Source organism: Saccopteryx leptura, chromosome 7 (genome assembly GCF_036850995.1).
Source record: "Saccopteryx leptura isolate mSacLep1 chromosome 7, mSacLep1_pri_phased_curated, whole genome shotgun sequence".
Classification (NCBI taxonomy): domain Eukaryota; kingdom Metazoa; phylum Chordata; class Mammalia; order Chiroptera; family Emballonuridae; genus Saccopteryx; species Saccopteryx leptura.
Window position 1 is genome coordinate 69,511,944 of NC_089509.1, and position 27,572 is coordinate 69,539,515.

The window sequence follows — 27,572 nt, forward strand, 5'->3', positions numbered from 1 at the left end:
CCCGGGTGTTGCTGCTATTGTCCGTCAGCTGGAGGGCCGTCCATGGCTGAGGTTGCATTTGTTACCTGAGCGTTAAGGGACAAGCGGTTCTGCCCGTTTCTGTGCTGGCTGGATTTGCTTGAGTCTGTTCCTAGTCACTGCTCATGTAATGCACTCCCTTAACCAGGAAATTAAAGCATTCTCCCGGAATAATCTCAGGAAGCAATGCACCAGGGTGACAACGCTAACGGGAAAGAAAATTATAGAAACATGGAAAGATGCCAGAATTCATGTTGTGGAAGAAGTAGAGCCGAGCGGTGGGGGTGGTTGTGGTTATGTGCAGGATCTTAGCTTGGACCTGCAAGTTGGCGTTATAAAGCCATGGTTGCTCCTGGGTGAGTATATCGATTTGTCATTGAGTCCTTCGATCATATTACTTAATCATTATTTCCCTTAATATGTAACCTTTTGTGCTGTCGGCTACCCTGTTGAAAAGTTAAAATGTTTCCTTTTTTTGGACATGGGACTTCTCATTAGCTAGCTAGAGATGTATATGCCCCCACAACATTTCCATAGGAAGCCTAGATTCTAATAGCACATAACACCTGGTGTTTGAATTTTAGAAAAGCTTTCTTCCTGGTTTTCTAACTTCTCTGTAAGATAACACATTAATGTAGTGTTTCCTTTTATTATAAAAGGATATAGCTTTTTGAACTTAAAAAGGAATGCTTTTATTACACAAAACTTCAAGTTTCAGCTTAAAGTTATAGAAAAGTTAGTACTTGAAATAGTCAAATGCTTGTTTGCTTTCTCTACTGTTAAACCCACATGGAAGTCATGCTTCGTTGGACCACATCTGTCCATGGTGGCTGTTTATAGAGTGTTAAGGAAAAGGTGGACTTTTATTTTATACCTATGAGTCTGAAGGTCTTAAGACTTTTTGTGTTATGGAAAATACTGATTTTCTATCCAAAGATTAGTTCACAAATAATAAAGAACAACAATAAAAGTAAAAACTTGTTAGCTTGGCAAAAATATGGTACAGTATTCTTTAAAAAAAAAGTCAACAATGTTTTCAGGTTGGTTTGAATTATTTTTAAATTTATTAATAAATTAAGACTTGGAAAGATTAATAATTTGTCCATGTTGATGCAGCCAAACCATTCTTGAGTAAAAACACTGGACTGGGAGTCAGAAATAGCAAGGTACTGTGTGAAGTACACACAGCATCTCACTCCTAAAAATTCTGCCAAGTAACAATTGGCAACTGGATTTAAGATTGGTTAAGTAACTTGCACAAAGTTAACACACCTGGTAAATAACACTGGACATCAGGCTCAACTCGGGTTGACTCCTGCTCTCTGTGGATATATAGACTGCCTCTGGGAGTCCAAGTTTTCAGCCCTCTTGTGCCTCTAACTTACTAGATGAGCTAGTGCAAGTCATTTATCCTGTGGGGTCCTCCTAAAAGCCATCTGTAAAGCTGAAGTAACAGTATCAGCTTGTCTCATAGGGTTGTTCGGAAATTGTTGTAAAAGGGTGTGTGTGTGTGTGTGTGTGTGTGTGTGTGTGTGTGTGTGTATGTAAATTTTTTTGAAACAAATCAACTGCAGTATACACGAGTTGTTCTTGTATTGTGTATTATATGAATTGTTACATCAGCTATCTTTAAACTCACCAAATAAATATATCCAAAGAATTTCTGCAGTCCATTGAAAAATTAAGTGAGTTATCTAGCTAGTTTGGAAGGTTCATCCAGGACTTGCACACTGTTTCTAGAAAAGGAAATATATCCAGGATATTTTTCAGTTGTTTGGCTTTCATAGTAGTAATAACCGTTTAAAATTATTGTAGAATTTTAAACTTTACTTTTTTTTAATCTAGACTATCAAAAGTGAGCTGATCAAGGTAATATTCTCAGATTGGCATTGGAACCTTTCCCAGGATCCAAGGAGAGTTCTGGGAGGGGATTGTGAAACTAGTCCTTATTTGGTCCCCTCTCTGGACCAGGAAATGGAATATTTTATCAGGCACAACCTCCTTTCTTTTGAGAGCTAGATGGGCTTTTTTTTTTTTTTTTTTTTTTTTTGCCTAGCTGCAAATGCCTAATTCCTGAGGGACCCTTGGATGGTGACATCTAAAGTTCTTCCACATGAGCTTGCTTCGGCAGCACATATACTAAAGTTCTTCCACATGAATGATGCAGGGGCTGTTTCTGACCAGACAAGGTTTCTTTCTGGAGATGGAGATTGTTTCTGGGTTGCTTCCAAGAGCTTCCTTACCTCTGCAAAGCAACACAACTCCAACCCAGCATGACCTGCCAGTTAACTTTGGTTTTTGGTAAGGGATAAAGAAAATGGAGAACTAAATGTAATAAATAATTTATATTTCTACAAAATATAACCTGTCCTTTTAAAATATAATTTTAAAATATGTTTTGTCTTTTAAAAATATAGTCTTTTTCAGTATTCATAAATTTAAACAAGCTTCTTCTGCCTTTCAAAAATCTTACATAGGCCCTTGAGCTATCTAACAGGTCGGTAAAAGATCTCGGAGAGCATTTTTTGTCTTAGGCGTCACAAATTATATTTTACAACAAAAATCACTAGGACTTTTCTTCAATCCAACTTAATTTATAAAGGTAGAAAATTCCATTTGTCTTGCATAGTTAAAAGGTTCCCTTATTATTTGTTATATCCATGCTGTCAGGAAGTCCCAGTGGATGACATTTTGAGATCATCTCTTAAATTCTAGGTGAAAAGCTCTGGATCCTTTATAAAATTATAGAGGATGCCTAAGATTCTAGGAAGCCCAATATTCTAGAGGACAGGTAACATATCAAATTTGTATAGCTCTTTATTTTGTAAAATTCTTTCACAAAAATTGTTACTTTATTATTTATAGTTCTATTTCTACCCATTTTTGAATGTTCACTCCTAATATTTTTCTCAAAAAACCCCCAATTTTTCTTGAAGTATCATTTGTTTTTCTTATATGTAATGTAATGTAATGTAATGTAATGTAATGTAATGTAATGTAATGTAATGTAATGTCTTTTTGGTTTGTTTGGGATGGTGAAAAGTGCTTTGTAAATTAAGATGTGCTACATCAGAGTTTATACAATATTTGCTATTTTTATTTAAAAAAAAAGATCTCTTAGCCTGACCAGGCAGTGGCGCAATGGATAGAGAGTTGGACTGGGATGCCGAGGACCCAGGTTCGAGACCTCGAGGTCCCCAGCTTGAGCGCGGGCTCATCTGGTTTGAGCAAAAAGCTCACCAGCTTGGACCCAAGGTCGCTGGCTCCAGCAAGGGATTACTCAGTCTGCTGAAGGCTCACGGTCGAGGCACATATGAGAGAGCAATCAATGAACAACTAAGGTGTCGCAATGCGCAATGAGAAAATGATGATTGACTGCTTCTCATCTCTCCATTCCTGTCTTTCTGTCCCTGTCTATACCTCTCGCTGACTCTCTCTCTGTCTCTGTAAAAAATAAAAATAAAATAAATAAAAAAAGATCTCTTAAAAATAGAAACAGGATTCTGGAGATTTTGTGTAGCCTGTTTTTATGATACATATATTATGACTGCAAAATATTGAACTTGTTGGAAGTTTCAGTTCAAATAATAGCATGTAATATATACAGGGGTGGGCAAAAGTAAGTTTACAGTTGTGAGTATGTGAAATAGCTTATTCTTGTATTATTATTTATTATTTATTTGTATTCTTATATTGTTTATTATTTGTATTACAACTGTAAACCTATTTTTGTTTATCCCCATATTGTTCCTGAATCAGTTATCTCATCTGTAATAGTTTCATAATAATACTTGGCCAAATAATGACTATCAGTAATTTGTGTCAATGTACAATATAACTATAAATTATCATTATTAGAACTCTTTGTTTAGTGCTATTTCTACTCATTAACTTTTTTATTTAAAAATATTGTCATCTAGTTAAATTGACTTGGTATTTAGTTCTATGAATACTAATACAAGTATAGATTCATGTAGCCACCATTAAAATCATCAAATTCTTAAAATTGGTATTGGTTTTTAAATCTTGATTAAGATAGTTTATGAAAGGATAGGATACTACTTTTTCAAAACAAAGGTTTTAATAAGATGTCATAATATATGATTTAGTGTTTATTTCTTTTAATAAGTGTTTTAACAATAAAAGTTTAATATAAGACTGCAACACAAAGCAGCAACTTAAAATTGGAAAAAAACTGATGTGTATATCTAGAATTTAGAATAAACTTGAACTGAATACTAATACATAAGATGATACACAAGCCGATTACCTGAAGTCCTCTTGTGTTGACTAAAATTGTTCCGCGGCACTATTAACATTCATGTTATGTTCTTATTATTTGAAAAGACAAAGCATACAAGTTGCAATTTTTGGTCTCAAGAATGCTAATTTGGGCCCTGGCCAATGGCTCAGTGTATAGAGTGTTGGCCCAGTGTATGGACGTCCTGGGTTGGATTCCCGGTCAGGGCACACAGGAGAAGGACCATCTGCTTCTTCCCTCCCTCCCTCCCTCCCTTTCCCCTTTCTCTCCCTCTTCACTTCCTGCAGCCAGTGGCTCCATTGGTTCGATTGGTTCGAGGGTGGCCCCCGGTGCTGAGGATAGTTTTGTTAAAGCACATCAGCCTCAGGCACTAAAAATGGCTCGGTTCTTGAGCATTGTCAGCCCAAGATGGGGATTGCTGAGTGGATTCCGGTTGGGCACTTGCTGGAGTCTGCCTCACTATCTTCCCGCCTCTCACCTAAGAAGAAAAAAGAGTTTTAAAAAAGGGAATGCTACATTTATATCCACATACTCATAATCTAAAATTTACTTTCAAAATATGGCAGCCACCTCTGAAATATAATACTCCTATTCCTTTTGGCGTGTGTGTGTGTTTAATGAAAATGATCAAAGTGCCCAGCTTTGGTAAATATAACAATGACAGTTTAGGGTAAAAAAAAAAAAGGAAAGGATTTCACTCATGCATTTTTTTAAGGATGGAATTATTATTTAAAAGATGAATGCATGTTAAATCACCATTTCAGTTAATTTTTTTATCCCATTCCCTTGCGCCCACCTTCCCCCAGAGAAGATAATGACTTCTGGTAGAAAACTGGGAAATTTTTAAAAATTATGGAGTATTTTAAATGCATAGAAAATTCTAGACTATTGTATAATAGACAATTTTGTATTCACCATTCAGCTTTAACAGATGTTAATATTTTGATAGGCTAACTTTTAAGCAGAATAAAGTTGAATGTAAGTTCAGTGAGGAGCCTGTGAGTTTTGTATTACCAAGAGAATATTGACAAACTGTCACACTTACTGGCCTTTCAGCTACCTAAAATCATGTCATAGAAGCTGGCATATTTCCTAAATAGTCCAAACTGGTGAGGTAAGAGAAACATTGTGTATGGAAGTAGAACCTAATTCTGGAAAGTAAAATGCTTGAATAATAAATATCTTATTTTTTCAATTGTTTAATTCACTTTAATTATTCAGTTGTAAAAACTTGCTTATCAACTAGAGCAATTTTCTTTCTTTCCCTTTTTTTTTTTTTTTAAAGATTTTTATTGATTTTATGGGGTTGGGGGACAGGAAGTACCAACTCATAGCTCCTTCACTTTAGTTGTTCATTGCTTGTTTGTTGTATGTGCCTTGACCGGGCAAACCGAGGGATTCAAACTGGCAACCTCAGTGATCCAGGTCGAGGCTCTGTGCCCTGTGCCACCACAGGGCAGGCTTAACGACTCAGTTTCTAAGTGGGAGAAATGTGGAAAACCAACTCTGACAGGAAGAAACTATAAAAGAAACTGTAAAAGGGTACAGCCCTAGTGGTGCACAGATGTGGATTGGATTCTATAGACACAGAGTTTCAACCATTTTACACTTGGGAACTGGTGAAGATAGGAGAATTGTTTCAAGGATCGCCAAGGCAGAAATTGCCCAGAGCATAATAAGCGAATTAGACTAATTTCATTAGGTCTGTAATCTTCATACAACATCAGGGTGGTTAGCTCTTTCATGGACGAGCACAAAACTTCTGGCGGACAGGTCCATGAACCAGCAGTTGAAAAACACTGCTATAGACTAACAATGTTTGCTTTAATGTATTAGGTATTCCCAAACCAGCAGGTACTAAGTCTTTTTGAAATATTTGTTTTTAAGTTTCAAAACAAATAGTCATTTATTGTAAAAAAATACAAATGAGTATAAAGAAGAAAAAAATCACCCATAATTCCACTGATAACATTTTGTTCTATATACTTCCTGTCCATTTTAAGCATATACATTTTTTGCTATTACAAAAATATATGAAGGTATTTTGTAACCTGCTTTTATCATCTATATATTAGGAATATATTTCCATGCCCTAAACATTCTTCTACACTTATCACTTCTAAAATTTGTATATATCTCACTACACAATTGGACCATCTTTTATTTTTAACATAACCCTTATTATGGGCCTTTTTCCCCCCAATAAGATTAAAAATCTATTGTTGGGTTGTTTTATTTTTGTGGTATTACAAACAATACCATGATGAACATCCTGATAGTTGATTGTTGTAATATCCAGACTTTTAGTACAAATTCCTAGAAGTGGGATATAACAGTTCAAGAGTGCATACAAGGTGAATATTTTTATAATACTGCCATATTATCATTAGAATGAGGTTCTTCCAAGTTTTATTTCTTTTAAATAAATGAGTGACAGAATTGTTGAGAAAATTGAATAAAAAGTCAGAATGATTATTTTTATATTCAAGGTGATATGATTTATTTTTTATAGGGTCACAAGATGCTGCTCATGATCTGGATACACTGAAAAAGCACAAGGTAAAAGAGAGTTTCAGGTCTGGCACCATGTATAAAAAATATTTAAATGTTACATTTATTTAGAAAAAACTGTACCGGTCCATGTCAGAGTTTAATTGGTGACATTTTTGGCTAACCTTTTAATAAAGTTGCAAAAATTGTTGCACCTAATTCAAATATGTGCGTTTGTAATCCATCTTTCCAGTTTTATGTTATCTTAGTCTTCATCATGTATCCTCATGAACTGACTTTGGAGACACGTCTTCTTGCCTCTGCTTATGTGGTTCCTCTGTGTGGGATAGGTTTCCCTCTCCTTGTCTGAGGCCCCGTGTCCCAGCTCATCTACCACTTCTTTCCCAGTACCATTTCCTCCCACCCTCCCCCATGCCACTGATGGGATTTATTACTCACTCCAATATTTACTCAAAAATGTTCTTATAGCCCTGGCCAGATAGCTCAGTTGGTTGGAACATTGTGCCGAAGCACAGAGGTTGCCAGTTCGATCTGTGGTCCGGGCACATACAGGAACGGATTGATGTTTCTGTCTCTCTCTCTCTCTCTTCCTTCCTCTCTCTCTAAAATCAATAAACATTTAAAAAAGTTTTTATAGTCATCTACTATTTTTTAAAGCACTGTTTCAGGGTCCTGGAATTGCTTTGGTTTGAGGAATGCAAGAGGTTCCTGTAAACACGATGCTTATGAATTGAGGGGCAAGAAAAGGCGAAAGACGAATTAAGTAGCTATGGTACAGTGCACTGTGTGCTTTGGCGGGGAACTGTGGGTTGCCACTGAGGTGCAGAGAAGATGATGCCTTTAACTTATATTTGTTTTGGGTTGGGTCAGGTCTGGTTGGGTCTAGGAAGGAGGGAATTCTTTCTGGTGGAAGTGATATTGAAATTCTGCTCTGGAAGGAAATGAAGAGGGAGCAAATTGAAGAAATGGTTTGTGTGAGGACCCATGGGCAAGAAAAAGGTTTGGTGCTTTCAGGAATAGAAAAGAAGTGCAGTAATCCTGAAATAGAGAACGTGAGAAAGAAGGGACCAAGAGACAAGGTCAGAGGTAAGCATGAGCCAGATCACAAAAGCCCATGAAAACCAGAGTAGATTGTTTGGACTTGGTCCAAAAGACAGTGGAAAGCCACTGAAAGGCTTTACCCAGGGATCAAATTTTCATTTTAGAAAGACTGTTCATTAGAGGCCATGTGGAAAATAGGTCAGAGGGTTCTTTGTGCTAGAGAGATTGGAGACTAGTTGTAAGGCTATTGCTGTACTGTAATCTAAAAGGTTAACCTGAAAGGACGATGGTGGTTTAGATTAGAAATCAGTCAGGATAGAAGTGGATGGATTTGAGGTGTGTTTTTTTTTGTTTTTTTTTTTTACAGAGGGTGGAATCGGTGGAATTCAAATAATTTAATAACTGGTTCTCTGCCCTAATGACCATTTTTAAGTATAAAAAAACGATATACCAAAAGGTAGTTTTTTATTTCATGCATTTAGTACTTAAATAAGAACAGTAAAAGAGGTATACAAACCTCAATTATGTTATAAGAGTTTTAAAATAGTAATGAAAAAAAATAATACTTGGCAAAAATAAAACTGTTATTTAAGTTATTTCCATATTGCTTCTTGATTGGCATCCTAACTTGCAATTTTCTTCGCTTTTATCCAAACATCATTGGCTGTGTGTGTTTATCCTTAACCATCTTTTCACTGTAGGGGTAGGATCCCATTCCTTTAGGATGTAAATTTGTGATTTCCACATTGGGCGGCTGCCCGGGCGCCCACCCTGGAGAGACACTGAATACAAGTGCTATTTTAACAACTGGTTCACTGAACTCAACAATAAATTAGGTATCGGTTTTGATGAACTGGTGCAAACTGGCTGAATCCCACCACTGGGTGGAATCCTCAAAATTTAATGTTTAATTACCAACAGGTGAGGGTGGGCGAAGGGCAAGGTTGAGAGAGGAGGAATCAAAGCTGAAATCCAGCTTTCTTTGGGTAGCTGAATAGGGTGGTTGCCATTCCATGAGAGAGGAGGAGGTTTTGGAGGAAAAACAATGAGCTTAGTTTTGAACATTTTTAATTGAAGATGCTATGGATAATAGGTTAAGTAGTAGACGGTGTTAATATATGGGGTCTGAAGTTTAGGTGAAAGGTAAAAATATTGATTTAGGAACCTTCAGCATATAAGCAGTGATTGGAATCATTGGAATAGCTAAAATCACCTGGGGAAAGGTATAAAGTGAATGCAGTAGAAGGCCTATGACAGAACCCTGGGTAATACCAAACCATAAGGAATGGTCAAAGGAAAAAGAATTTGTAGCCAGAAAGGTGGAGTTAACAGGTCGTAAGAAAGTTTAAAAAGTGTGATGTCATAGGAGCCAAAGATGGCAGTGTTTTAGGGAGGAGAGTCAGCAGTCAGATGCTGCCAGAAGTTTATGTAGGGTTAGCACTAAATTACATCCCTTGAATTTTGCAACAAAGAAGTTATTAGTGATTTTGGTGGAGACAGTTTCGCTTGAATTGGACACTGAAGGTACATTTCAGATGATTGAGAAATGGAAGAAATGATGGCAGGAGAAAAAGAAGGAAAGGAGAATGGGGACAGCCAAAGGAGGGAGACGGGAGAGTTTTGAGCATGCTTTAAAACTGTTGGTAGAGAAAAGAATTAAAAATAGAGCAAGAATTGTGGCTAGTGGGATGTGCCAAGAAAGAAGTAGGCAGTTTGACCCCCAACACAGGTGCCAGACAGAGCCTTATAAAGAATATGGGAGCGCATCATCCATTGCAGTAAGAAAGCAGAAGAAAAAGGTGGGTGCAGGTGTAGGCAAGGCAGTGGTGGGATTCAGCTGGTTTGCACCGGTTCGGCAGAACTGATACCTGGTTTCTTGTTGAGTTTGGCAAACCGGTTGTTAAAATGGCACTTGTAATCAGGGTTCTCTCTAAAGTGGGCGTCTGGGCAGCTGCCCAATGTGGAAATCACAAGTTGACATTCCTTATGCTTTTTTAAAGTTCACCTGTGCAACAGTGTATTCTAAGCACCTGTAGTAATGTTCACTCCATCCATAGGTGAAAAACATTGCAAGTAAGGACACCAATCAAGAAGCAATATGGAAATATCTTAACAGTTTTATTGTTTTTTGTCAGGTATTATTTAATACTTTTCATTAATATTTTAAAACTCTTATAATCTATTTTTATGTTCTTTATTGTTCTTAAGTATTAAATGCATGCAATAATAAACTACCTTTTCATATATAATTTTTTTATACTTAAAATGGTCATTAGGGCAGAGAACTGGTTATTAAATTATTTAAATCCCACCACTGAGGCAAGGTTATTAAATTTGATGGTAAATGTAAGGGTTCCTATGTGATGGCTTCTCTCTCTCTTTTTTTCTTTAATTCTTTTTTCAAATGAGAGGAAAGAAGATAGAGAGGCAGACTCCTGCATGTGCCCCAAGCAGGATCCACCTGGTAACTCCCTTCTGTGGCCGTGCTTGCAACTGAGCTATTTTCAGCACCTGAGGCAGAGGCTTCAGGGAGCCATACTCAGCATCCAGGACCCATGCACTCAAACTATTGCATAATTAAACCATGGACATGGGAGGGGAAGAGAGAGAGAAAAAGAAAGAAAGGTGAGGGGGTGTGTGTGGAGAAGCAGATGGTCGCTTCTCCTGTGTGCCCTGACCAGGAATCAAACCCGGGACTTCCACACGTTGGGCTGACGCTCTACCACTGAGCCTACCGGCCAAGGCATGACTTCTCATTTTACTGTAAAGTAGTAAGAGAGTTGATATCCTGGAGTAAGGAAGAGATAATAAGGTTGAAATTTATTAGGGGCGTGGGGAAGGTTTGAAAGAGCTGATGTGAAGAATGAGGGAGACAGCCTACTCGGGAAATCCAGTTGCTAAGCGTTGCTGAAGGTCAAGGAAGTTCAGCTCTCATAAACTTGATCAGCAATATTGTGTGGCTTTTCTCCAGCAATGGTTAGCAGTCTGTGTATATAGTCAACTTTTACCAGACAGGGGACCTTTTACCAAGTGCAGGGGAGGGGGACCACAGACTATAAGCTAAATAGAAAAGGAAATAAAGGCAAGAGTGGGCTGATGGATACAAAGAAATAGAAAGGAAAGGAGTTGATGTTTTTTGTACGGCCTAGTGGAAGTAAGTGAATGAAAGAGCTGGATGTTTGAATTTATTATATCAGATCTGGAGCTTTTGGCTGTTGGCCTTGAAGGAGTATGACTGAAGTGAAATAATGAGGAAAGTCATTGGAGATAAGGCAGGAAACTGTGAAACCCAAGTGGAAATTAACATCACCCAGTATAATGGCAGGACTTGAGATAGGATTCAGCCAACTGAGAGGTGCCCAAAAAATACAATTTGTATGAACCTCAAAGAGCAAGAATTTTTATGGGAGGGTGGAACAGAAGTGATTTGGAAGAGGCAAGGAGTAGCCAAAAGAATGAAACCCTGCCTTTCTCATGTGAGGTAAATGAGTGCTAGTTTCTTTCTAGGTTCAGGAGATACAGAAATGAACAGGGAGTAAGATCCTTGCTCTTAAAATATGATACTTTGAGATGAGAATATATTCTCTGGAAGAATTCAGATGAGGCAATGCGAGGAGTGGGGAGCAGCAACCTGTGTCAGGTAGGCATCTCTGAGGGCATTGCATTGCAGCTGAGACCTTATGACAGGTGGCCATGCTTAGAGCAAGAGGACGTCAGGCCTAGAAAATAGCAAATGTGAAGGCTAACGGGGAACAAATTCAGTAATCCCTCCTCTCCTCTAGTCTCATAACACTGTTTTCCTGTAGCTCTGCATACCTCTGCTTTGTATTATTATCCTCAGTAAACGTATTTTTCCCTCCTGTATTATCATCAAACTTCTCGAAGATAGAGACCTTGTCCTACTTATCTTTGTTGCCCAAAGCTCTGAGAAAAAAATTGGATTGAAGCTAAAAATTTTGTGATGAACACTTGCAATTTAATTTCTCCAAGGAAATAACCACTAACCAATTCACTAATTTGATATGTTTAGCTGTAAACTTACTTGTGTTTAAACTAGACTCACCTTGTTATAATAATTCCTGCCTGACAAAAAGACATTTCTCAGGTTAAAAATGAAAAATAGGAAAAAACTGATAAATTTGTCCATTGGAGTATTGTTATTATTTATCCCTTCTTATGATATACTAGTTCAAATTACGTTTCATCCTGGTGATGTTAACGAAGTAGCTGTTTAAAGATCCTTCTGGGCCCTGGCCAGTTGGCTCAGCGGTACAGCGTTGGCCCGGCGTGTGAAAATCCTGGGTTCAACTCCTGGCCAAGGCACACTGGAGGAGCGCCCATCTGCTTCTCCACCCTTCCCCCTCTTCTTTCTCTCTGTCTTCCCCTCCTGCAGCCAAGGCTCCAATGGAGCAAAGTTGGCCTGGGTGCTGAGGATGGCTCCATGGCCTCCACCTCAGGCACTTGAATGGCTCTGGTTGCAGTGGAGCAACAGCCCGAGATGGGCAGAGCATTGCCCCCTAGTGGACATGCTGGGTGGATCCCGGTCGGGGGCATGTGGGAGTCTGTCTCTCTGCCTTCCTGCTTCTCACTTCAGAAAAATACACACACACACACACACACACACACACACACACACTCACACACTCACACTCACACATACACATACATCCTTCTGTCTCTGTGCACATGACCCATTCAGTTCCTGGAAGAAGCAGAGGTAAAGTGAGCAGCTGAAAAAAATGTAAGGATTCTTCAAAGGGGTTTCTTAGCGTTTAAGTAAAATGCTGTAATGAGGAGAAATTCTTTGTAGAGGATCACTTCAGAAATTTCAATAAGGATTTTATTTTAATGTTTAGATATGGTAATAATAGTTACTTTTTATTAATAAGGTACTCCTTGAGTGCCTGGTGTGTGCTGGATAAAGCCCTATGGAGGATAGAAAACTGAGTGTGACATAAAATGTTCCAAGGTATTTATTGTAGAATTGTTTATAATAGCAAAATATTATTGAAAACAAACTGTGCGTCCATCAATAGGGAATTGGTCACATGAACAGTAGTACACCCACATCATAGAATACTATGTAGCTGTAAAAGAAATGCAAAGAAAGGGTCTCTAAAGGCTGATATGAAAATATCTCCAGGACATATTTAAATGGGGGGGAAACCCCAAGGTGTTGCCTTTGTGTAAGAAAGGGAGTAAATAGCCTGACCAGTGGATAGATCGTCGGACTGGGATGCGGAAGGACTCAGGTTCGAGACCCCGAGGTCACCAGTTTGAGCGCAGGCTCATCTGGTTTGAGCAAAGCTCACCAGCTTGGGACCCAAGGTCGCTGGCTCGAGCAAGGGGTCACTCAGTCTGATGAAGGCCCGCAGTCAAGGCACATATGAGAAAGCAATCAATGAACAACTAAGGTGTCGCAGTGCGCAACAAAAAACTAATGATTGATGCTTCTCATCTCTCCATTCCTGTCTGTCCCTCTCTATCCCTCTCTCTGACTCTCTGTCTCTGTTTAAAAAAAAAGAAAGGGAGTAAATAAAATATTTCCATAAAGATATTCTAAAAGAATGTACAAGAAACCAACAAAGGTGGTTGTCATCAGCGTGGGAGATAATGGAGTGGATAGGGACAGGGTAAAAGCAAGAATTCTTAATGATTTTTAAAAATATATTTATTTTTGAACCAATTTTAAAAATAACATTTTATTAAAGTTGGAAATAATAATACCTAAGTATGAGGATTAAGTGAGATTAAACTGTATGCCTAGTGCATAGTACTCAATAAAGGGGCTATTCTTATTATCCTTACTATAAAGGGCATCCCATAGGCGTCTATTGTTAGTACCTCTGTAATTACATTTTAGACATATGCTTGATTACTAGAAGGGCTTCAGGATGGGTCCCTATCACCACCACCACCTGTGACTCACTATCGTTCTTTTCTTTTTTTTAATTTTATTTATTTATTTTTATTTTTTTTACAGAGACTGAGAGTCAGAGAGAGGGATAGATAGGGACAGACAGACAGGAATGGAGAGAGATAAGAAGCATCAATCATCAGCTTTTCATTGAGACACCTTAGTTGTTCATTGATTGCTTTCTCATATGTGCCTTGACCGTGGGGCTACAGGAGACCCAGAATCCCTTGCTTGAGCCAGCGACCTTGGGTCCAAGCTGGTGAGCTTTGCTCAAACCAGATGAGCCTGCGCTCAAGCTGGTAACCTTGGGGTCTGAACCTGGGTCATCCACATCCCAGTCTGATGCTCTATCCACTGCGCCACCACCTGGTCAGGCCTCACTATTGTTCTTTTCAATCAAAATTATTCAGTCTTGTACATATAAATTGCATTTCCAAAGAGCTAAACTACCCAGGCTTTGGTTAGTTTAATAATCCACAATATCTTTAATGCACTTTTACCTTTCAACAGAATTTTCTAAGATTCCCCATTTGGTCTTCTCCATAATCCTGTGATGTATAGGGAGGATGTATAGGTAGTAATACATATGTAACAAATGTTACATATATATTTTATACATATATTCTAGGAGTGGTCAGACCTCATTCCTGGTCTTTTGGGAATATAGGATATAGTTGTAACCACAAAGCAAACACATCAGTATTGTAAAACATTGGAAGGTATTAGGTAATTAAGGGCAGAGTCGTACAACCCTGGCCAGTAGGACGCTGGGAGTGAGAGAGTGACTTGACACTGAGAGGACTTCACTGGGAAGGACATTTCAGACTTTATCTTCTAAAAAGGTCCTTCCTTCTTTCCAGCTTCTCCCATCTCCACTCTATTTGAGAGTCTCTGGAGTAGACAGTTGAGGTCCTCTCTGCTGTCTTTTTTCCACAAGGCTGTTTAGGTTAGTAAATGGTCTAGTCTATGGTTCTCTCTTTATGAGGCCTTGCTCCTTAATTGTCTTAATATTCTTTTGGCTGTGAACCACAGAAACCTAAGCAAGGAAAGAGAATGCATTTGATGATTTAGGGAGCTCTCTGGAACCCCAGGACAGAGCATGGCCACGCCAGAGAATAGAAGACCATTCTAGATAGTCCTGCTTTCCACTGGCACCGTGGCCCCACTCTGGGGATGACATCCACTCTCTTCTCCTTTGGGAGCAGGAATTTTTCTGCTTCTCTTAGCATTTAAGAAAAAATGGCTGTCTTAAAGCTCTCAAACCTGTGAATCATTCAAGCTGTATTTTACATCTATATTTTAAGTTTCTGAAGATATTCTGATCAGCCTAGCTTAAGTCAGGTGTCCACCAAATCTAGTCAGCTGTGCTGGAGGGAGGTGTGGGGCATGACCAGGGCCATACTGGTGAGGATAATAGTGGCGAGAGAGTGAAGGCTGGACAGGTACTATACAATATATGTAAAATACATGAAAATACCAAGATCAGGCAAAAACCTAAGATGTAAGAACAAACAAACCCCAAAAAACTAAGATCCTGCTAAGAAAAAATAGATGCAGTGAGAAGTATGCATGCAACAGTGACTCATTTGTCTCGTCTATTTAGCCTTTGGATTCTCTTAATGGGCTTTCCATGGCTCCTTCCATGTGCTTGGTGGGCTCTGGGAAAGGGGCTCAACTGCATACGAGGAGTAGTAGGTTGCTTATGTGTACCATTGTCATGGCCACGCCATCATTTACCCACATTAATTCATCAGGACCTCTGGGTTTGAGGCCCAGCGGCATTGATATTTTTTAAAAGCTCACCAGGTTATTCTAATATGCAGCCATATGGAGAAAGAGAATCATGGACTTACTAAGAGGAAATAATTATTGAAAGGGAAGTTTGTGCTGCTGATACACTTCCCTTACTTAAGTCTTTCATATGGACATTTGTTGATTTATTCAACAAATATTGATATTTTAAGCACTTTCTGTGCCAAGGTCACTGCTCATTCACAAGGCTTATAATAGTGAGTTAGCTGAACATGGTCCCTATTCTCATGGAGTTTCTAACATAGTTAAGGAGACAATCAATCTCTAAGTGGTAAGGCTATAGATAATAGGACAAGTAGAAGGTGCTAAGGAAATATAAAATACATAGCAATGTATAGATGAGGCAGTCAGATAAAGCTTTCTTGAGGAAGTATTGTCTAAGTATGTCATGCTTTAAATTGTTTATTCTTGTTACAGATCTCAATATCCCAGCCTGTTTTTTAAAAAAAATATGTGATCTTTTTATTTATTTATTTATTTATTTATTTATTTTTTTACAGAGACAGAGAGTGAGTCAGAGAGGGATAGACAGGGACAGACAGACAGGAACGGGGAGAGATGAGAAGATCAATCATCAGTTTTTCACTGCGCGTTGTAACACCTTAGTTGTTCATTGATTGCTTTCTCATATGTGCCTTGACCGTGGGCCTTCAGCAGACCGAGTAACCCCTTGCTGGAGCCAGTGACCTTGGGTTCAAGCTGGTGGGATTTTGCTCAAACCAGATGAGCTGCGCTCAAGCTAGCGACCTCGGGGTCTCGAACCCGGGTCCTCTGCATCCCAGTCCGATGCTCCATCTACTGCGCCACCGCCTGGTCAGGCGAGCCTCTTTTTAATTAACCTAATTCAGGAGAATTTTTAAAAATCCTTTTTCTTTTCTCCTTAAGGTGACTCATATTCTTAATGTTGCATATGGAGTTGAAAATGCTTTCCTCAGTGACTTTACATATAAGAGCATTTCTATACTGGATCTGCCTGAAACCAATATCCTGTCTTATTTTCCAGAATGTTTTGAATTTATTGAACAAGCAAAAATGAAGGTAAGTTTTATTTTGACCCATAGTTGTTTAAAAGCAGAAGTTTTAAAATATAGTTTCATTATCCAGTCTTTATTCTTTTGTAATGAATATGTAGAGAACCATTATGAAATTTCCCCTCCAATGATATTTTATTAATTTCTACAACTATTTAGTTCTCCAGTTGCCATTTTCTCAATGAGTTATTTATTTTTAAAATTAATTTCTCCTCTTCCTATGCCTGTATTTAGATTTTCTTTGACAGTTTCTAACTACCTGCCCACTGACCAATTTATGAAGTGGACTATAGGACAGAGGTTGCTCTAATTCAATTAATGTATTTATGAAGATTAATATGCACTTATTTTTGTAGCCAAGGTAGGGCCTGTGAATCTGTGTTTTTTAACAATAGAATTTTAGGGTGCTTTAAGGACTTAGTGATTATTGCTTTACCAAGATTGTATAAAAATGATGATGAGCTGTCCATTGGTTCTGTGACTTTAAAAGACCAGCCTTGGCTGGTGGCTCAGTGGATTGGGCGTTGGCCAGGTGTATGGACATCCGGGTTCGATTCCCAGTCAGAGCACACAAGAGAAGTGACCATATGCTTCTCTCCCCAATCTTCTCCCCCTTCTCTCCATTTTCCCACCCCACAGCCAGTGGCTCAATTGGTTCTAGCGTGGCCCTGGGTGCAAAGGATAGCTCTGTTGGAGCACATTGGCCTCAGGCACTAAAAATAGCACAGTACTTGATCATTGGCCCCAGATGGGGTTGCTGGGAGGATCCTATTTGGGAAGCATGCAGGAGTCTGCCTCACTATCTCCTCTACTCTCACTACCCCCCTAACTAAAAAAGACCAACTGACAGTATAATATCTAGATCTTGGTACTAGATCCAAGTCAACACGCTGACAGGCTGGGCTTCTAGTTTGTCTATCACCATAATTGTACCTTGAAATGGTGTTATTTTTTTTTTTCAGAGAGAGAGAGTCAGAGAGAGGGATAGACAGACAGGAACGAAGAGAAAAGAGAAGCATCAATCATTAGTTTTTCATTGCGACACCTTAGTTGTTCATTGATTGCTTTCTCATATGTGCCTTGACCGTGGGGCTACAGCAAACCGAGTAACCCCTTGCTCGAGCCAGCGACCTTGGGTCCAAGCTGGTGAGCTTTTCTCAAACCAGATGAGCCCGCGCTCAATCTGGCGACCTCAGGGTCTCGAACCTGGGTCTTCCGCATCCCAGTCCGACGCTCTATCCACTGCACCACCGCCTGGTCAGGCGAAATGGTGTCATTTTTAATCAGCATATAATCTTATAAAATTTATGTGAGATGAATAGATAGGAATGTAGAAGCACTTACAGAGAAAAGTTAACTCACCAGGAACACCTAACAATGACAGTTAACATTAGAATCCAGTTTAATTGAATTCTAATGATCTCCCTTCTGCTTTTTCTCCCTCTCTTTCTTCCTTTTTCTCCTTTCTTTTCATTTAGTTATATCTATTGAGTGCTGTATGTGCCTAGCACTATTCTAGGTGCCTGCTCTAGATTATCCTGAAAATAGAAAACTATTCAACCTTACTTTTCAACTTTATTTAATAGCAGATATTTGGATGAAAGAAAAGGAAGAGGTTTTCTAATTCAAAGCCTAATATTGGCCAGTCTCTTTTCCTGTGAAAATAATTTAAAAACATTTTTTCCCATTGACTTGAGACAGACAGACAGACACACACACACACACACACACACACACACAGAGGCATTAACTCATTTTCCACCTAGCTGTATCATCCAGTTGTGTACTCATTGATTGCTTTTAGTATTTATACATACCCTGGTGGGGGATTGAACCCATGACCTTAGTGCATCAGGATGATGCTTTATTCACTGAGCCACCCATACAAGGCTCCTGTGAATATTCCAGGGTGACAGTAATTAGTGTTAAAAATAAAAATGATAATATCTCTGTATTAACTGTTTCTCTAAGGAGATGCAGAATATGCTTTAAGATAGTAAAGTGTAGACATCATTCATATTCATATTAGATATGCATATATATAGATATGCATATTCATATGCATATATATATATAGCAAGTCAAAAGTGGAAGGAGTGATAGTTAATTAAAATGGTCCTTTGCTTGGGTTTGCTGAAAAACAGAACCTGAGACCAGGATTAAGAGCTGATGCTTCATTTGAGAGGTGCAATCCCTAGGCAGTGAGAGAGAGAAGGAAGGGAAGTGATTCAGGGACAGGTGAGAAGCAGCAGCAGATGATGTGTTTACCCTGCCGAGCACAACTTCACAATGCACTGACAGTGACGGAGTGGGGTGCTTGGCCGGTACACCGATTCTGCCACCCAGAACACCTCTGGGCAGGGAGTACAAAGAAACCTCAATTCAGAACTGGGGAGGGAGGGAAGAGAGAGATTTTATCTGCCTGACTCTGTTGGCTCCGGTTTCCCATTCGTAAAGTCAAGTTTACCCCTGGGGAAATAATCAAGCCCACAGTTCCAGGGTACAGCACTTGACTCCTTCAGCAGCCACCTTGAAGCCAAACCTAATGCTCTGTGGTGTGACTTTCCATCCAAGTGCAGAAGCAGTAAGAGAATCCAGAACTCAGGGTGTAGCTGTCTATGCAGAGAGTGACACTGGGAAAGGGTCAGGCCTTTTTAGGCAAGCAAAACTCAATCGGCCTAAAAGGAGCAGTCAGCCACAGAGGTAACAACTGAGGTGGAGCAAGTTTGGGGTCCGTGAGATGATGGCCCCAAGAGAATCTGAGGAGGTGCATAAAACATTTCTGCTACAAGTTGTATTAGAATTCTACAATATGCCTGACCTGTGGTGGCGCAGTGGATAAAGCGTCAACCTGGAAACGCTGAGGTTGCCAGTTCAAAACCCTGGGCTTGCCTGGTCAAGGCACATATGGGGAGTTGAGGCTTCCTGCTCCTCCCCCCTTCTCTCTCTCTCTCTCTCTCTCTAATGAATAAATAAAATATCTTTAACCCCCCCCCCAAAAAAAAAAAAAGAATTCTACAATATGTTCTTATTTCTCAAGCCTTATATTTTATACTGGGATCCTTACCTCGGCCAATAATTCCTTACCCTGAAAAGTCTTCGTTGCTTATATTAATAATAAGCAATGTTTTAATATTTGTTTTTAGCAGTAGAATTCTTGAATTGTCATTTTTTTCTATATGAGACCTCTTTATGACTTTGTCATTGTATATACAAGTATTATTTGATACCTGATTACCTAGTGAATTGTATGCTTCAATCAATCTTTTAAGGCCCGACAAGGAGTATCTTCCATTTTCCCAGGTCTCTCCTCATTTCTCTCTGTACTTATAAAACCCTGTTGGTTCCTCTGTCCTTCTTTTATCTCCGCCTCATGTGTTATTGTCAGGTTTGTGCCTAAAAGGACAGAAATACACATGAAAGTGAAGTATCTAGTAAGATAATTCCTATAGCCTCAAGAATTCTCTTTGGAAAATTTCCTTGCCCTCTCGTCCTTTTGTGTGAAAGGTTTTGTTTTTTAGTGTGAAAATATGTATTTGATATTCCATATTACCTTTATTATAAATATTTACGATATAAATAATCCATATCATTGTAGAAACATTGGAAAATACAGATAACTAAAAATTAAGATCACTCTACTCCCAAAATTTAAACATAAGCACTGTTAGCATTTTGATATGTTTTTCTGTAGATCAAAAGACTCATTTACAAAAGACCTGAACTTGGCTCAGTTAATCTGTCAAAAAATATTACTTATTCTGAGAAGATATGAGGGATAAGTATTGCTGTCTTCAAGGAGTTTCCAATTTAGTTGACAAGCTATTAATAACAATACTGAGGCCCTGGCCAGTTGGCTCAGCGGTAGAGCATCAGCCCTGCACGTGGAAGTCCTGGGTTCGATTCTCGGCCAGGGCACACAGTAGAAGTGCCTATCTGCTTCTCCACCCTTCCCCCACTCCTTCCTCTCTATCTCTCTCTTCCCCTCCCTCAGCCAAGGCTCCATTGGAGCAAAGTTGGCCTCGGTGCTGAAGATGGCGCCATGGCCTCTGCCTCAGGCACTAGATTGGCCCCTGTTGCAATGGAGCAATAGCCCAGATGGGCAGAGGATTGCCCCCTGGTGTGCATGCCAGGTGGATTCCGGTCAGGCACATGCAGAAGTCTGTCTCTCTGCCTCCCTGCTTCTCACTTCAGAAAAATGCAAAAACAACAATAACAACACAGGAACAAAGAAAGCATGATAAAATGGAAATATTTTACACTGTTCATAAAAGTTAGGGGATATTTTATAGCTTCATAATCATTTTGAAAATATCCCCTAATTTCTGTGAGCAGTATACTACCTATAGCAAAATGGTGATTGAATTTTTAAGAGATTGCTTTCTTCTCAGAAATTCAGAACAAAATTAATTTATTTACTTTGTAAACATTTATGGAATATCTACTATGTACCAAAATATAACACTTAAGTTCTAGATGTACAGTGATGGCTAAGAAGTTCCCTGCCCTCATCTCACTTGGAGAAAAACAGACTTCTTAGAGCAGATGCCAGGGTTAGCTGGACCAAGAAGAGGAACAAAAGTTTCCAGGAAGAGGATAACAGCAAGTGCAAAAGAAAAAAATGCTTTATAAATTATGAGTCACTATTTTGAATTTTGTAAAGGGGCTATAAAGCCAATTATTTTTCTGGAAATACCTTTAAAGACTATATGATACTTAAGGAATAATAAAAGGTAAATAGGTAAATTCAACAGCTATGTGAACCAAAAGAGAGGTAGCTGTTGCATAAAGAATTCAAGAGAAGGAAATACTAACATTATTAAACCTTAGCTAAAACTAGATGTACAGTGTATATGACTAAAAGTAAAGCTAGTTTCATTGTCAAAGGCATAGGTATGGATCATAAATAAAGATGACTAATGTATAGTCAGAAATATTAAACAACCTCTTTCCTTAAGCTTTATAACTCTAAGTTTCTTTGAAATATCTAATTTGTTTTGAGTTTTAAAAGTTCACTAATGCTTTTCATCAGTTATTGTCCTATGATTTTAAAATGTCTTCAGTCTCATAAAAATGAACTATTGTACCTAGTGAAAAGTTTTGTATATGTATAGTGAATATGTGTTTTGTTTTCCTTGCACAGAAAGTTCATATTTAGAAATGGCTCAAATATAGATATAAAAATCAATTGAAATAGTCTTTTTGATATGAAGATTTTAAAAATATTAATTTTTTGTGGATCATTTGGCTTTCTTGAAATGAGGTGCAGTTGCAAATTTGTTAAAACCAATCAAGGAAAGGAATTCGTAGTAGATTTATGAATCTGAGAAACTATCTTGCAAAAGTAAAATCATACAATGAGTTATAAATATAGTCTTGCTAACATATACTTTGGGTAGAGAATTATTAGATAATTATTTTCTTCTTCCCGTTTCCACCTTTTTTTTTTGTATTGTACTGAGAGAAGAATCAGGAAATGAAGTAACTAAAATGCCTAGTTCTATAGTGTCTGCTCACCATTCACTACATTTCATTTAGATCATTAACTTTTTAAAAGCCTGAAATAAGCCAACCTGTATCAATGGTGCTCCATCAGATCTATCACATTCATTATTAATGCAATATTACGCCCATCAGCATTGGTCTTACACTGTGTCCCTTTTCACTTGTAAAGTATCATTTTCAAGTTACCTGAAACGTAATTCATTTATTGACCTCATGCTGGTATCTAATTACCTTTTCCACTTTATGTTGTCGTGAGCTATTTGTGTCATTTTACTACCTCATAAGTTAAACTATTTTTTTAAGTTATTTTCCTCCAGAATATATCCAAGGGTAGAAAATTTTTTCCTTGCTGATCATTTTACACATAGATTTCCAAACTAATGACACTAGGCTTATGGGAGCAGTATGTGTACCTAGAATGTTTCCACATATATTTCCTGTAAATTTTCTCTTATTTATAGACACGTGGTTAAGTCATTAGGCCATGTGTACTTCTCTAGTTTACTTCAGTTTAACAAAGGGTACTGTTTCAGAATTCTATTGTATTTCCCCATGTATAAGGCGCTCCCATGTATAAGACACATCTTAATTTGGGCTCCCGAAATTTGGAAAAAAATGTATCACATAAAGTTATTGAACTCAAGTTTTATTCATCATAAAATTCATACAATTCCTCATCACTGTCAAAACTCCCATACATTAGCTTGTCCTCATCTGTGTCTGATGACGAATCAGTTTTCAACAATGAGCACAAAAACAAGTGCGAAAAAGTGGGAAATGCAAGTAAAAAAAATCTACAACCACTGTATGAGATGCACCCAGTTTTTAGTCCCCAAATTTTTCAGAAAAAAGTGCGTCTTATACATGGGGGAATACAGTACATCATCAAAGCATTTCAACCCTGGGCAGTGGAAAGAGGACTTGGTTGATAGTTCTTTTTTCATTCTTTCCTTACATGAATTGTATTTTGGTAATTGAATAAATTGATAGAATGAATACTTTCATTTTATAATTTAAATAGTATAAGAATAGACGATCAATTTAGTAAACCTTCCTTAAATGAATAATGAAGTTTGTTTGATTTTATTGCAGGATGGAGTGGTTCTTATTCATTGTAACGCAGGGGTTTCCAGGGCAGCTGCAATTGTAATAGGCTTCCTGATGAAGTCTGAAGAAATCTCATTTACCAGTGCTTTTTCTTTGGTGAAAAGTGCAAGGCCTTCCATATGTCCAAATGCTGGCTTCATGGAGCAGCTTCGTACATATCAAGAGGGCAAAGAAGGCAATAAGTGTGACAAAATACAGGAATTAGAAGAGGACAGCAGTTCATGAGTTACATTCTAGCAGATGATGGACAACTAATTCCTGAGCTGGCCTCTATAACCATCTTTCCCCTTTTTTGGAGAGTAGACTAATAAAGACTTCCTTTTCTTTTGCTTTTTTTGGATGAAAATGGAGGTTAATTGATTGTCCTGAGCTAATGTATAAATAATTTTTTAAATTATGTTTTCTTTGGTATTATAATGTGTGATTAAATGTGTGATTAATTGCTAAGGGAAAATAACAATGTATTACCAATAATTGATTTCTGTAGAGCACGGGTCCCCAAACTTTTTACACAGGGGGCCAGTTCACTGTTCCTCAGACCGTTGGAGGGCCGCCACATACAGTGCTCCTCTCACTGACCACCAATGAAAGAGGAGCCCCTTCCGGAAGTGCAGCGGGGGTGGGGGCGGATAAATGGCCTCAGGGCCACATGCGGCCCGCCAGCCGTAGTTTGGGGACACCTGCTGTAGAGGAAAAGATGTTTAAACTTAAAATCTATGTTAGAGCATAGAAACATTAAATAAGTTGAATAAGACTTTTGGTACTTTTCTATCCCAGCAACTGTGTCCATGAAAGAAAAAAATATTGAAATGCTACTTGACGTACCATTTTAGAGGGAGATAAATTTCTTTGTAAATAATTTAAGATTAAAAACCAATACCTTAAACCTTCCAAAAGAGGTATACACAATATTTATATAGTGGTTACAATGGTTACAATAGTCATAAACTTTATATGTCCTTTTATGGAAATGTACCCACTTTTCATTTTGATTTTTAAATTTAACTATATTTCCTGCATTTATTTTTTACGGTTTTGTGTAGATTTTCTCTCTTATATACTGTGAGCTTATGGTTCTTTAATTAGGTGATCTAGTCTCTTACATTATGGGCTTTTTATATTGGGTCCCTAGCATTCTGTTTTGGGGTCCCTTGGCATACATTTTGATCTTGGATCTGTAGAAAAATATTTTATACTGAAAGTTTCTTTATTTAGGTGCAATTTGTTCAATGATCTGTTTTTTAGTTCAGTATTCTACTAGAGGACATATTTTTAAGGAATAAGGGTTATGGTTTTGTAAGAAATGAAAAAAAACATTGTTAGAAACCCTAACATTATTTACAATTTTATTTCTGGCCACAGGCTTTGAGTAGTTTCTTTTTAAAAAAATTAAGTCTCCATACTCACAAGGTTGAACTCTACATTATAAATTTGCTTAAAGATATTCTTTGACTTATTCAAAATAAAAATTAATATATTAGGATTAATTTAATAGCTTTCAAGTAACCTTTCATGACTTAGAAAATAATGTTGCCATTTAGATTTTATTAAGAAAGTCAGATCTTGCCTGACCAGGTGGTGGCACAGTGAATAGAACATAGACTGGGATGTGGTGGACCCAAGTTCAAGACCCCGAGGTTGCCAGCTTGAGCCCAAGGTCACTGGCTCAAGTAAGGGGTCACTCGCTCTGCTGTAGCCCCTGGTCAAGGCACATATGAGAAAGCAATCAACGCCATACGAAGAATTAATGCTTCTCATCTCTCTCCCTTCCTGTCTGTCTGTCCCTACCTGTCCCTCTGACTCTGTCTCTGCCACAAAAAAATAAATAAATAAAAATTAAAAAAAGAAAGTCAGATCTTCTTAAATTCATATTACATAGAGCTAGTATATTCCTATATGGAAGTTGAAAAGTGCACATTGAGCACATCTGTGCATTTGAGAAAGCAGGTTTTCTTATACTGTCAGGAGCAAAAAATAGAAGTGATAAATGCAAATTATGTCTTGAGACTGCTTATAGCTTGACAAAATGTCATCACAAGCAGAATTATGAGCTTTGCTTCTGTTGGGCAGCAATATAAATGTAGTCAACCTACAGTGAGTTGTCTGAAGCCACCAAGGCAGACGGATTCTCTTAAATATCAGTGTGATGTATAATGTCTCTGTAGTCTTGCTAAGGGTTTGCTGGGTGAACCATTTCCATTCACATGAAAACATTTATTTAAATACATTTTCTTTTGCTAAGTGTTGTTTAGTTCTTAGCCATTAAATATTGTGACATGAGGCCCTGGCCGGTTGGCTCAGTGGTAGAGCGTTGGCCTGGTGTGCGGAAGTCCCGGGTTCAATTACCGGCCAGGGCACACAGGAGAAGTGCCCATCTGCTTCTCCACCCTTCCCCCTCTCTTTCCTCTGTCTCTCTCTTCCCCTCCCGCAGCCGAGGCTCCATTGGAGCAAAGATGGCCTGGGCACTGAGGATGGCTCCGTGGCCTCTGCCTCAGGCGCTAGAATGGCTCTGGTCACAACAGAGCGACACCCCGGATGGGCATAGCATCGCCCCCTGGTGGGCGTGCCAGGTGGATCCCGGTCGGGCGCATGCGGGAGTCTGACTGCCTCCCCGTTTCCAGCTTCAGAAAACAAACAAACAAACAAACAAAAAATATTGTGACATGAAGCCTTGAAGAGAACTTGTTCATAATGACTAGTATATTACTTATTGTCTGCATTTTGTATGCCTAGTTGTTGCCCATAGTGATCTGGTTATGGTGCAAACTTCTATCTTCTGTATCATCTACAGAAGTGCTTTGAGTATCTATTTCATTTTAGCTTAAATGAGAGCAGTTTGCTGTATCTTAAATAGATCAATAAATGTAATTCAGTCTTTTAAATTAGGAGCACTATGTAAGGCAATGATGGGCAATATATATATATTATATATATATATATATATATATATATATATTATGTTTATGTTTCCCATGCATATAAATCACTGTCATACTTGGTTATTTATAAAAAGGAATTTTATCATTATGATTCTTTATCTCACATATTATAAATAAGAAATCTATACCAAAAATAAGTCTGTCTTGAGGGAGAGGAGAAAGTATTTCAAGTTTCTACCTCTAATTTAAAATATTCCCACCAGTTTTTAAAATTTATGTATTGAATTTTAGTGAGAGAGGAAGGGAAAGAGGGAGAGACAGACAGAGACAGGGACATCAATCTGTTCCCGCCTGTGCCCTTCATCAGGGATCCAACCAGCAACCTCTGAGCTTGAGGATGAGGCTCCAACCAACTGAGCCAGCTGGCCAGGGCCCTACCAGTTTTTAAAGGAAAGAGGAAATAAAAGTATCATTTGTTTTTAAACACTGAAAAGAAATATAGAGCTTTCCAAGCAGCATGAGAAAGATAAGCAGAAAACGGGTACTGGAATATATGCTAAAATTCTATTTATTTGAGGTTAATGTTTTTAAAATGTTTTGCTAACTTTATGCTTTAATCTTTAATATAGGTTTGTGGTGACATATAGTTTGAATTGAAAACCAAGAAATATTTCAATTTTGGGGGAACTGAAGAAATCTTTTTTCTTAGATTTTTTTGGACAAAATTTAGCCCATTATATTAACTCAAAGATTGCAGAGGAAATAGAGTATAGTACTTAAAATTGTTATTGCAGTTTTAATTTTGCATCACTTCTTCCCTACTGAACTTTGACAGAAATGTATGAATATAGCACATTCATATAGTATGAACATGTACTGTGTAACCTAGGGAACATACTTTCATTCTGATTGATAATGTCAGTGGTGAAGGGGAAATGTCCTGAACTTGTCACATGATTACTATTAACTCAAGTGGTTCAATTGTATATAGCAAGTCCCCCTCAAAGGTAATTTCTCCAAAGATTCTTGAATGTAGCAAATAAAAATCAAATGATTGTCTTACCTTACCCAGTGAGTTAATGGATCGTTATCTTTACAATCAAAGCCACAATACATTTTATTTTTCTTATGTTCATGAGTTTTCTTTTTTTATTTTGATCAATCCCTCAACCCCCTAACCCCCAAACCCCCCAACCCCTGACAGCTGGTCAGCCTGCTCTGTATCTATGAGTCTGTCTGTGTTTTGCTTTTTAGTTCATTTTGTTCATTAGAGTCCACAAATGAGTGAAGTCATATAGTACTTGTCTTTCTCTAACTGGCTTATCTCACTTAGCATGATGATTTCCAGGTCCATCCATATTGTAGCAAAGCATGCGTTAATAGTTACACATGGAATACTACTTAGCCACAATGAATTTTAAAATAACAGAAATGTAGCACAATGAATTCATTTGGTCAAAGGATCATGAACATATTTAGTCACCCTGTAG

The 27,572-nt window shown here is 38.1% G+C and overlaps 1 protein-coding gene across 1 annotated transcript; it reads left to right on the forward strand.

Annotated features, from left to right (window-relative positions):
• DUSP19 (dual specificity phosphatase 19) lies at positions 1–27,215 on the forward strand. Its single transcript, XM_066346690.1, has 4 exons — positions 1–374; positions 6,792–6,838; positions 16,446–16,598; positions 23,189–27,215. Exons 1-4 carry the CDS (start codon positions 149–151, stop codon positions 23,426–23,428), a joined length of 666 nt encoding a protein of 221 aa, XP_066202787.1. The 5' UTR covers positions 1–148; the 3' UTR covers positions 23,429–27,215.
• Positions 27,216–27,572: the final 357 nt, after the last annotated feature.

Excerpts from the sequence above, each read along its gene's own strand:
- DUSP19 (XM_066346690.1), top strand. The coding sequence starts at position 149 with ATGCACTCCCTTAACCAGGAAATTAAAGCATTCTCCCGGAATAATCTC. Across the intron at positions 6,839-16,445 it reads ATACACTGAAAAAGCACAAG|GTGACTCATATTCTTAATGT; the intron begins GTAAAAGAGAGT and ends TTTCTCCTTAAG. Across the intron at positions 16,599-23,188 it reads TTGAACAAGCAAAAATGAAG|GATGGAGTGGTTCTTATTCA; the intron begins GTAAGTTTTATT and ends ATTTTATTGCAG.